General features: G+C 49.9%; 1 protein-coding gene across 5 annotated transcripts in view; it reads left to right on the top strand.

The window, feature by feature from the left end:
- The window catches only part of DIO1 (iodothyronine deiodinase 1), a 42,549-nt gene that overhangs the window by 26,972 nt on the left and 2,939 nt on the right, over positions 1-12,638 (top strand). For 4 of the 5 annotated variants that reach the window (XM_058695966.1, XM_058695956.1, XM_058695975.1 and 1 more), the window contains one exon: positions 6,796-6,939. The exons of the other annotated variant lie outside the window; for it this stretch is intronic. In XM_058695966.1, coding sequence (XP_058551949.1) covers positions 6,796-6,939 — 144 coding nt within the window. The remainder of the gene's footprint in view (positions 1-6,795; positions 6,940-12,638) is intronic. 5 annotated transcript variants of the gene reach the window in all.

The raw sequence follows: 12,638 nt of genomic DNA, 5'->3' as shown, positions 1-12,638 counted from the left end.
CGAGCACCTCCTCTGTGCCCGGCCCTCAGCTAGACGCCAAGGACTCAGAGTTAGGTAAGAGCTTGCTCCTTCACTCAAGAAGGTTACGGTTTCCCAGCACAGATGGACGTAGTAAAGGAATCCTCACAGTTCTGTGAGATGGGGGAGGCTGTAAAGGTATAAAGTTTGCCTGCAGGGCTTGGAATGTTTCCTGGAGGAGGTGGCTTTGGAACTAGGCCTTGAAAAATGAGTAAGATTTTTATAGCTTGGGAAGGGAAAGGCGTTTCAAGTAGAGCAACAGGCAAGAGTTTCTTGCACATGACTTTAATTTTTTTTTTTAACATTTATTTATTTTTGAGAGACAGAGTGTGAGCAGAGTAGGGGCAGAGAGAGAGGGAGACACAGAATCTGAAGTAAGCTCCAGGCTCTAAGCTGTCAGCACAGAGCCCGATGCGGGGCTTGAACCCACGAACCGTGGGATCATGACCTGACCCGAAGTCGGACGTTCAACCGACTGAGCCACCCAGGCGCCCCAGTTGCTCATGACTTTAAACTGCGGTACATAAATGACCTGTATTTATCCAACATTTGCCAAGTGACCACTGATAATAAGAACACTGAGAATAACAGTTAACTTTTATTGAGTGTCCACTATGTGCCAAGCACTGAGCTAGAAGCAGGCCAATTTGATGAATATAAATCATCTACTGACCAGTTCCATGAAAGCCAACTTGCCTCATGGCCAGTTCACAGAATGTACTCGCTTCCTGTAACTGTTTGCTTTCAGTGGACCAGTTTACATTTAAAAAAATTTTTTTAATGTTTATTTATTTTTGAGAGATAGAGAGTGAGATAGAGTGTGAGTGGGGGAGGGCCAGGGAGAGGGAGACACAGAATCTAAAGCAGGCTCCAGACTCTGAGCTGTCAGCACAGAGCCCGACGTGGGGCTTGAACCACAAACTGCAAGAACATGACCTGAGCCGAAGTCGGACACCTAACCGTCTGAGCCACCCAGGCACCCATGGACCACTTCACATTTTAAATACTTTAAATATTTGCCTCTGCTCCCTGCTATTGCACCTGAGACTGAAGAATGGAGAGAGAAGGAGACCAAGAGACAAAAGAAAACTCTACTTATAAAATGAGTTGGCTTTTAGCACATGGATTCAGAAATAATGGTACTGATGGGGCACCTGGCTGGCTCAGTCAGTTGAGCGTCCGACTTCGGCTCAGGTCATGATTTCACTGTTCGTGAGTTCGAGCCCACGTTGGGCTCTGTGCTGATGGCTCAGGGCCTGCAGCCTGCTTCAGATTCTGTGTCTCCCCTTCTCTCTGCTCCTCCCCTGCTTGCACTCTCTCTCTCTCTCTCTCTCTCTCTCTCTCTCTCTGTCAAAAATAAGTAAACGTTAAAAAAAAAAGAAAAAGAAAAAAGAAATAATGGTACTGAATCGTCCTGAAATAATAGATACTGGTGATACAGAAATCAACACAACTGATGTCGGCCCTAGAAAAATCTCATAACCCAGAGGGGGCGATGGTGTAGTGAGGGAGGGAAGCAGAGGGTTCTGGAAGATGTGGGTGGGTAGGAAGGTGGTCAGAGGAAGGCTTCCTGGGGAAGAGGATGGCGAGCCAATTGTCTAGAGATAGTGAAGTTTTGGAGTGTGTGGGGAACAGGAGAGTGGGGAGCAGAGCAGGACAGAGCGGGGGAGCTGCGATCTAAGATGTGGAGGTGACATCAGTTTGGCAGAAGTGGAACTGTGGGAGGCATGAAGTGGTGAAGGATGAGACTGGAGCCATCATCAGGGACCAGCACTTAAGGGACCTGATGTGTCTTACTGAGGAGGGTAGACTTCATCCTGAAGGTATTGGTGAATTCCAGAAGGATTTTCAAGCAGAGCATTAACGTGATCAGTTCTGCTTAATAGAAAGATATCCTATAACTGCTTTGGAAACCCACCAGACCACTAAAAATCTCTGACGTATGCTTTAGGTATAAATCTGAGCTCATTTTACAGCCACAGACCGGAAGATCTAGAAGACTCTGGGTAATCTAAAGCAGTTCTTTCATTTTTTCAGATGCAAAGGCCCAGCGAGGGAAATTACTGACTCAGAGTCATATGGCAAGTTCTTATAGAGCCTGAATTAGAACTTGTGCCTTCTGACTCTCAGCTACTGTGCTTTTTGTTGTTGGATCAGACAACAGAGGCTCAGAGAAATTCCCAGCCACCTCCTATCCTCTGCATGTACGTGCACATGTACACACATGACATACACACACACACACACACACACACACACACAGCAAAATATTGATTAACTAGTGTGTTGTGGTAGAAGGCGATGGTGGGTAATTTATTTTCTAGGCATTTGAGAGTTAATATGAAACTGGACTTATTTCAGCCCCTGTTTCCTATCCTCTAAACTCTCTCCCAGTGTACTTAGGAGGTGCCATCTAGCAACTATAAATGGGCTTTGTCTGCTGAGAGAGCCTGCCATGAGGGTTAATTTACTGGCATGGAGGTCAGGATGGTGGGTTCAAGTCCAGCTGCTGCAGAGCTGTTTTCCCATTTATACAGACAGGCTGGACTTGGCGGCACTTGCCTGACATTTGAAATGGTGTTCTCTGCACCGTGGCTTGTGCACACAGGCAGAGTGCCAGCCCTCTGTACCGCTACCCCCTTGCACCCATCCTTCCCCTCTGCTACCACATAAGTGGGGAACCCAGTTTAAACTTTGCCCTCAATACTGATCACTGCACCCAACCACACTATAAATAATTAAACGAATGTCTCTGTCTCTTCCAATGTCCTAATCAGTGTTGAATTTTGTTCCAATTAAAAACAAAATTCCAGACAGCTAATATTTAGCACTGGTCCTGACCTTAAGTCTTTTGGGTTCTTATCTAAAGCGTGACTCTGGGGTCATTGGAGGCCAATGGCTGACCACTTGGCCTTGACTTACCTCTGAGCCTCCCCTGATGAGGCCTGGGCAACCCTGTCACATGGGTGAGGACTTGTGTAATCAACCAACAGGGGACTGAGGCCCACTTGGTACTCCCTAGGGCCTCCTAAGAGAAAATCTGTGAGCCAAGGACAAGGAGAGATTTGTATCTCCTGGCCAGCTTTCTCCTTATGTACTGAAAAATGAGGACTATATAACCAATTGTTTCTATCTGTACTTGGGCACCAGGAAACTCAGTCAAATATTAGTTCAGTTACAGTGAATGCACGGGACCTTAGAACTGGTTGATTTGTCTCCCATAGTTCCCTTCTGTTCTGTGCCTCCCAGAAGGGCATGATTTTTTTAAATATTTTACTATATGTGTAAGCTGCTTCAAACCTATTGCACAACAAGGTGAGGGTGTAACTCATGGAATGAAGCATCGGCAAGGTAAAATGCCCTCTGTTCCCCTCCATCAGCAAGTTCTATCTTTCCCCTTCTCTGCTGCCCACATACTTGCCCGGGCTCCCATGATCTCTCACGTGCATTTCTCTGACACCCCCTAACTGAGTCCTACCCATTTCCATTCTCATCCTCAGGCCTTTCTCCACAAAGTGATGTCAAAGTGTAAATCTAATCGTGTTTCATGATTATATGCCCCTACCGTAACAGTCAGGGCTCTGGCTTGCGAGCCACAGAAACTCACTCTGGTTTTCTTAGTCACAAACATACGGATGCAAAAGAACATAGTAATAAGGTGTTGCAAGATCTCCAGAATCAACCACAGTTGGAGCCCTGGGCCTGGACTGTCTTTTAGCATCAACAGTCAGGCCAGGATGCTGCTGTCACTGTGGTTGCCTTGAGAACCAACCCCCCACCCCCAGGACCCCACCATCCCTGACAGGGGCACTATCACTGGGCCATGGATGAATTCTGCCATCCCAATGACTCCAGAATCAAAGATCTATGTGGGAGAGTCCAATCGGCCCAGCCTGGGTCTCTGCTTTTGCCTTGGCTACTCAGGACAGAGAACAGACCTGGCCCCTCTCTCCTCCACAGAGGCATACTCTCCCATTAATAGCATACAAAATAAGAAATTCCAACTAGGAAGGAGGCTTAGGAACTGGGCAGCCAAAATTGCAACAAATATCCACCGTCCTTGTTTTACATCTCCGTGATGTCACATCATACGTGGAATAAAATCCAGATTTTTCCCCAAGGCATAGGAGAGCCTGCCTTCCCTGACCCATACCTACCTCTCCAGTCATGCCTCTCGTTACCCACTCTCCCACCCCCTCCCCAGGCCTGGCTCTGGTCACAGTGGCCTTACAGGTCCTTGAACACGCCAAGCTCTCTCCTGCCTCAGGGTCTTTGTACATGATAGAGTCCTTTTGTCTGGAATGCCCTTCTCCTCCCTTTGCCCATGGCTGGCTCTTTCCTATCCTTCATTTGTCAGGTTAAATGGCATCTCCTCAGAGGCCTCTCCCGACCCACCTGTCTAAAGTAGGTCACTTCTTGATTGTCTCTTTCGTAACACTTATCGCAAGTTGAAATTACCACATTTATGTGTTTACTTGTTTTTTTGCCATTAAATAGACCTCAAATTGCATGCAGGCAGGGGCCTGCTGGCTTTGTTCTCTACCGAATCCCTGGTGTGTGGCTGAGAGCCTCGCACAGGATAAGTCTGAATAACTTACCTATAGGTGGAATGAGAGCATGCTTGGGGACATGAGGTTGAATGAGGAACAGGCCCTGCCCACAAGGGGCAACAAGTAGCCTGGCGGGCACAGACCCGTCACGGTGCGCAGCCTGCTGTGCTCTGACAGATGTGAGGGACGGGCTCGATGATGTCGGCCCCGGCCACAGGTAACCACCAGGTGCTGGCAGCTCCCTGGAGTTACCCCCAGTCTAAGGTGGGAGAGTTGCAGAAGGCTCCCACCCAGGGCCGGCTTCGTGGGTGTGGGACCAGTGGGTCACACAGGGTTCCACATTCCGAAGGGCCCCGTGCCTGGGGTTCAGTATTCTGCAGTAGCTGTTTGAAATCCTTAATCTGCATTTTGCAAGTGAGGCCTGCTGGGACAATGGGACGGGCCAGGGGACTTGGAGCTTTGAATCTGCATTTTGCAAGTGAGGCCTGCTGGGACAATGGGACGGGCCAGGGGACTTGGAGCCTTGGCTCATGTAGGATCCTGCCTCCCACAGCTTCCTCGCTCCCTGGGACATGTTCTCCACAACCCACTCTTACCCCGCTCAGATGCAGGGCTTGGCCAGCCTCCTTCCCATTGCTATCAGTGACTGCTGCCTCCTTCTGACCCCAGAGAGGGCCTGGACGCAGACACGGGGAAGGTTGGGGTCCCGTGAGCCCATCCTGCCACGTCTCCTGGCAGGGCGTGGAGGCGGCCGTCCCCATCCCGGGCTGACAGCGCCATGTGCACTGTGCTGAGTGTGTGGGGTAACGTGGTGGGAGAAGCCTCTTGCCCATCTCCCCTCCCCCGTCAAGGAGCCGGGCCCATGTCCCTGAATGGAGGTCGTTCTATGCTGTGAGGTGGGGGGTGGGCATGCGGGAAGGGTGAATGTCTAGCTCAATTTCTGTGCTCCTAGTGGGGGCATAGTGTGTTGATCTGGTGCTGCAGGGAGAGTCAAACTGGCAGCCACTGGCCACACACACACACACACACACACACACACACAGACACATGCACACGAGCACTGAGTTTTGGGGCTCCTGGGTGACTGTGAGGGCCTGCATTCACCCCATGAATATCCCTCTGTCCGTGGGAACGTGACATTAAGTAGTAGCTAAAAAATACCATGCCAGTACAGGAGAGAGACCACAGAAGAAAATCTGTTTATTTTAATATATTTAGGGGCACTCCCCTCCCCACTTTGTAAGCAAGGGGCTCAGCATTTTCATTTTGCACTGGGCCAGCAAATTATGTAGCCAGTCGTGTCCTCGTCCTTCCTTCCCCTTGGTGGCATCCCCTTCACTGCCCCTCCCCCACTTCGTAGCTCAGGAATAAGACAGCCGATAACAACAGCTTACATTTATTGAGCACCTACTATAAGCCAGGCACCATTTTAAGCCCTTATCTGTACTACCTTCTTCAATCCTCAAAACGATCCTGTATTATGACTGTTTGTGAATGAGGAAACGGAGGCTTTGAATGGGAAGAGTACTAAATTGAGAGTCTAGAAGCCAGAGTATTAATTTTAACTCCACCATTGACCTGCTGCGTGGCCTGGAACAAGCCTATAAACAAGGGGGAAAATTGCCTACCTTGCGGTATACTAACCTCATCCCATGAGAAAACAGGTGCGTGCCTGCCTTATAAACTGCATGAGAGGGACTCTCTTTATCATTATTTTAATTACCACCTAGCGGCTGCAGGTGGGCTGCTGAGACCCCTTGATAACATGGCCTTATCGTGGAGAGGAGCAAACTGGCTCCAGCCTGTGTTCAGTCTTGCCCTGTAGGCTTCAGCCCCCCACTGTGGCCTGGCTTCATCTCTGAGGGAAAATAAAGGTGGTAACAGAATTTGGGCGCCTGGGTGGCTCAGTTGGTTAAGCATCTGACTCTTGATGCTTTGGCTCAAGTTATGATCTCACAGTTTGTGGTTTCAAGCCCCACATCGGGCTCTGCAGTAACCGTGTGGAGCCTGCTTGGGATTCTCTCTCCCTCCCTCTCTCTCTGTCCCTCCCCCCTGTTCTTCCTCTCTCTCTCTCTCTCTCTCTCTCTCTCACACACACAAAATAAACATTAAAAAACATTTTTTTTTTAATGGTGGTGATAGAAGTGAGGGCAGGAGTAAAGAAGTTACTGGCAAATCAATGCTGTGTGTAGATGACTGGTTGTTGCTGGTTCCGTTCCTGTTTCAGGCAACCGGCCATTGGTGCTGAACTTTGGAAGTTGTACCTGACCTTCATTTCTTTTCAAATTTGACCAGTTCAAGAGACTTACCGAAGACTTTTGCTCCATAGCAGACTTTCTCATCATCTACATCGAAGAAGCACACGCATCAGGTAGAGAGAGACGCCCTGCCCTTACCTCTTCCTACCTTCTCTTTTCTCTCCTGCTTCCCCCAGGCCCTGTCTCAAGGTTGGGGATTGGGGAGGAAGAGGAGTGAGGGAAAGAGCCCCACTATTCACTGCGTACCTGGCATCTTTCAGTCCCTGCTGGGTTTACCACCACTGCTAACTCCACCGCCTGTGCCTTCAACCGGGCACACAGAGCAGAAGACCTGGAGGGACAAGTCTCCCTGGCAGAGGACCCACGATTTTGAATGGATAAGTAGGGAAATCAAGGGAGAGAAGCTAGTAGGAGGAATTTAGACCGGGATGACTGCTCTAGAGCTACTTGTGAAATCCAGCCTAAGACTCTTCCAAGCTCAAAGGGACACTGGTTCATCCCGGTCAATGGTTCCCAAGCTTTAGTGAGCCTCAAAAGCACCCGGAAGGCTTGTTAAAACAGACTGCTGGAGCCCACCCCAGAGTTTATCAGTTAGATCTGAGAATTTGAATTTCTGCCAAGCTCCCGGTGATGCTGAAGCTGCTGGTCTGGGGACCACACTTTGAGAACCACTGCTCCAGGCTAACTTTCATCTGGGGCAGGCATTCTTTCTTCAGCCCCTAACAGGTGGCCACACATCTTCATTACTTCACATTTAATCTTGTTCCTTTCCTGGGCAGCTCTCTTCGGGAGAGCTCTCCCTGAAACTCCTAGAGCTCATGGTCTAAGCCCTTTGAACTTGACAGAATGGTCAGACACACTCCTATCTCCCGATTTTCGAGGGGGTTGGACCCATGAGTGTGGCCCAACTCTCAAACCCAAAGACTGAAGAAGGCAAGTGGGATGGGTGTCATTTACTCGCCCACCTCCCACACGATTTGTCGGTCCCCAGCCTCTGGCAGAGCCCATGTCGCAGAATCAGAGCTCAGCAAAAGTTGGATGAATGAGCGTGCTTAGGCCAGTATCAGCCTTGCTGGTTTATCCATTGCTATCAAGTGTAGGCTGCTATTAATTATCAGCAAAGATGGCCCAGCAGCGCTTTCTCCAATATGCTCCCTGCATCCCTGAAGTCAGAGCTACGTGGGTTGCTTGTTAAAAATGGATATTCCAGGGATGCCTGGGTGGCTCAGTCGGTTAAAAGTCTCACTTCGGCTCAGGTCATGATCTCGCAGCTAGTGGGCTTGAGCCCTGCGTCGGGCTCTGTGCCGACAGCTCAGAGCCTGGAGCGTGCTTCGGATTCTGTGTCTCCCTCTCTCTCTGCCCCTCCCCAGCTCGTGCTCTGTCTCTCTCCCCCTCTCTCTCAAAAATAAATAAGCATTAGAAAAATTAAAAAAAAAAAAAAAGGATATTCCAGGGCCCCCACCCAGGCCCATTGCATCCTGATTTATTGCACCCAAAGGTTTGAGAACTTCTTTCAACTTAATACTGTGTTCATTTCACTGGCGGCTTCTGTCCCCATTAAGGGTTTGGGGGAACCTAAAATATTAGCTAGCATAGGGGAATAGGTACACAAGAGATTCATTATACTGTTCGCTCTACGTTTATGTACTTTAAAACTTTTCCATAACGCAATTGAAAAGCGTGTAGGTAACAGGAGAGCAAATGCTAGCTCAGTGTGCCTCCGGGCCAAACACTCCTTTGGGAGAGCAGCAGCCAGGAGCTCCAGAGAGAGAATTTGGGCACCTTCAGGTGTCTGTGGTCTCCATGGCCGAGAGGAGACATTGACTTGATGTCATCATAGACGGCAGCCAAAGCTCAGCCAAAGCTGATTTAACTGTCCTGGGGCAGCACTTAAACTTGAACGTGCGCGTCAGTGACCTGGGGACCTCAGCCGGTTCTGGCTCAGCAGTGACGCAGTGCAGCTCCCCAGGGGAGGTTGAGGCTGCTGGTGCAGGGACCACACTTGTAGTGACAAGGTCCTGGAGGATCCAGCTTTAATCTCTAAAGGAACAAGTTGTAAACCGTGACAAGAGGGGTGGATCGTCACAGAAATGGTTTCTGGTCCTGGTATCTGTCCTGTTCCTCCTGGGGTCAGCCCCAATAGGTTTAACTTTTCCAGAACCTCAAAGCCTTTGAGGAAGGACTTCCTCACCCTGTTCTGACAGTTTTCTTGCCCCTGTGCTTTGCCACTCCTAGTTCAGGCATTTCTTCCTTCTCCCCATCTCTTTCCCCGGGGGTACTTGTTTCTGTCAACCAGACAGGAGTGAGTACGGCCTGAACCCCAAAATTAAAATGCACAGAGCCAGTATCCACCAATCCCACCAGGTCTGGGACCTGTGGCCCAAGTCAGCTGGCTTCCTTTTCCTCCCCACGCCACATGTTTGTCCAGGTAAATTACAGGGAGGCATGAGGCATGGTGGGAAGAACACGGACTTTGGAGCTCCAGACCTGAGTACGGCTCCTGGCTCCATCACGTGCTGGCCACGTGACCTTGGACAGCTTCCCTGCCGTGCTCACTTCTGCCACACTGAAATAGGATGGCCACACCAACCTCACACTCACTTGACGATGTTTAATGAGAACCTGCTGTGTGCCAGCCCTGGGCTGGGCTCAGGGATATTGAGACAAACGACACACACAGTTCCTGCCTCTCAGGAACGCACAGTTAAAGCTGGGGAAGCAAGTCACTGCTCCTCTCTGGGCCTCCATGGTCTCAGCTTCAGGATGAGAACGAGAATCCCGCCTGACCTCCCGTGGGTGGCTGTTGTGAAGCCCCAGCGAGCCAATTGTTGCACGAGACTGACTACCTACACGTGAGGCCAATGTAGGCCGGTGTTACCGTCATCTACAAAGTTTTGGTGTCTTGGGGCAGGTAATAATTACTTTACACTATGGCTAGGCACTTGTATCTTGGTGTGAGTTTCTCCTGAGAGCTGGTTTTTCTTGGAGTAAGGTTCCTGAGCAGAGGACTCCACTGATAGACTTAATCAACTTATATTACCCTGGGAGGCAGCTATTACTGTAAACACAGGCCACGTGGCTTCCGAAAGAACCCATGACCACATTACCCGGGTCCCAGGCTCCCCAGAAATGAGGCAAGTAGAAGGGCAAGGCCGGTAGCACTTTATGGTTGTTTTTTTCAAACTGTGGGCCCATTAACTAATGAGTACCACTTCCTGTGAGCAGGCAGAGGGGCACCTTGGCAAATGAGGCCAATTGAAAATCCCCTCCTGTTTAAAGTTAAGCAGTCAGGGGTGCCTGGGTGGCCCAGTCGGTTAGGCGTCCGACTTCGGCTCAGGTCATGATCTTGCGGTCCATGAGTTCGAGCCCCGCATTGGGCTCTGTGCTGACAGCTCAGAGCCCGGAGCCTGTTTCGGATTCTGTGTCTCCCTCTCTCTCTGACCCTCCCCTGTTCATGCTCTGTCTCTTTCTGTCTCAAAAATAAATAAATGTTAAAAAAAATTAAAAAAAAAATAAAGTTAAGCAGTCAAAGTGGTTTGGGGCATCTCCAGAGCAAAGTAGCAGTATTCTGCAGGACAGAATAAAAACTGGGTTCTTTCCCACCTGTCTGTTATTTAGGGCACTCGGGCAAAATAAACCAGTATTTTTCAAGCAGCTTCTATGAAGGGATTTCTGTATAAGTTATCTCATACAAGCCATTGCACACCATCTGCAACATAGGTTCTATTAATCCCATAACAGATGGGGAAGCTGAGAATTTAAAGAGATTTCAGGGGTGCCTGGGAGGCTCAGTTGGTTGAGCATCCAACTTCGGCTCAGGTCGTGATCTCACGGCTTATGGGTTCGAGCCCTGCATTGGGCTGTGTGCTGACAGCACAGAGCCTGGAGCCTGCTTCGGATTCTGCTTCTCCCTCTTTCCCTGCCCCCTCACTTGCTCGTGCTCTGTCTCTCTCTCTGCAAAATAAATAAGCATTAAAAAATTTTTTTAAAGAGATTTCAAGATCCTGCCCGATATCATACAGCTGAGTGTGTCAGGGAAGGCTTCCTGGAGGACAGTTGAGTGGTTCTCAACTGAGGGTGGTTTTGTCCCCCAAGGGGTATTTGGCAATGTCTGGAGATGTTTTTGGTTGTCACAAATTGTCAGAGCGGTGCTGACACCTAGTGAGTAGAGGCCAAAGATGCTGCTCAACATCGGGGAACACTCAGGATGGCACCCCCCCCCCCAACAAATGTCAATAGTCTCAACGTTGAGAAGCACCATGGTAGAGGTGAGCCTCTTAATTTTTTTTATGTTTATTTATTTTTGAAAGAGAGAGAGAGACAGAGACTGAGTGGTCTCAGGGGAGGGGCAGAGAGAGAGGGAGACACAGAATCCGAAGCAGGCTCCAGGCTCCAAGCTGTGTCAGCACAGAGCCGGATGTGGGGCTTGAACTCACAAGCTGTGAGATGATGACCTGAGCCGAAGTCAGACGCTTAACCGACTGGGCCGCCTAAACGCCCCAAGGTGAGCCTTAAAAGGACAGGTAGGATCTCAAATGTGGAAGAGATGGTAAGGAGACAGGGAAGCGAGGGGGCGACATCATTTGAGGAGGATTCACGTCAGCTAGACGTGGGAGGACAGGGAGCTGTGACCGGAAGTATGCATGGAGAGAGATGGTCAGGATCATTACACGCTATGCCAAGGAGCCGGTCCTGTAACTGGTTTGTAAGGAGAGAAACAAATCTGATTACATTTTGTGTTGGTAGCATTGCCAGAGATCTTTGGATGATGGGTTAGAGAGGAGCAAGATCAGGAGGGAGGCAGGGATACTTCTTAGGAGAAGTTGAAAGTAAGGTCATTGCCAGGCCAGCAGTTGTACTTGGCTGTCGGCTCACCCTGAGTGGCAGGCACCCTGGGGCTGTCTGGACAGCCCACCAGCAGCAGTGCCAGAAGTCATAGGAAAGAGAAGGTTCTGTTGCCCTCACGTCATGGGTGAAGGCGGCACCGTGATGAAGAGGGTGGAAGTGAGAGGCAGCTTGGGGGTTGTGGGTCAAGGGGTCCCAGGTGTTTCACCCACCTGGCTGGAGCAGAGGCTGGAGGAATGTAGGTGAGACGGGCCAGGTCACTGGGGAGATCTATCCCGAGGATGACAGGGAGCCATGAAAAGCCACGGCCGGAGAATGCCATGGTCAGGTTTGCATTTTGGAAAGAACATTCTGGTGGAGAATAATTAGAAGAGGGAGATTGTCTAGATTCTGGATAGTAGCTCTCAGACTTCAGTGTGTGTGTTAGAATCATTTGGAAGGCTGTGAAAACACATTGGTGGGCCCCATTCCCGGTCAGTCTAGGATGCGGCCTGAGAATTAGCAATAAAGCCCCAGGTGAGGCCAGCACTGCTCGTCTGGACGGAATGCCTGCAGAGAACTACTGCTCTAGACCCTTGCCTCTCAGAGTGTGGTCCAGGGACCAAGCAGCCTTGGCCTCCTAAGCACCAGCTAGACTCTCAGTGCCACCCTAGACAGACCGAATCAGGATCTTCCTTTAACAAGGTCCTCATGAGGATCAAATGCACATTCAAATTCGGGAAGCACTGGCCTATTGGACTCTCTCATGCTGAAGAGCTGAGGTCTGGGAGTCAGGAGCCCTAGGCTTTGTTTTTGGGTCAGTCAGTATCTCCCTATGTGATCTCATGCATTCACACATAATAGGACACTGGGCCAAATCATGGTCAAGGGCTCATCTGGGACCCTCCGTTAAAAAGGGGTGGGGATGGGGATGGGGGTATTTAATCTGCGGAAAATATGCGCCATGCCTGTGAGGCCCGCTGCCCAT

Source organism: Neofelis nebulosa, chromosome 2 (genome assembly GCF_028018385.1).
Source record: "Neofelis nebulosa isolate mNeoNeb1 chromosome 2, mNeoNeb1.pri, whole genome shotgun sequence".
In the NCBI taxonomy this organism is placed as follows: Eukaryota; Metazoa; Chordata; class Mammalia; order Carnivora; family Felidae; genus Neofelis; species Neofelis nebulosa.
Note: the sequence above shows the minus strand (reverse complement) of the source record. Positions and strands in the feature narration are given on the sequence as shown.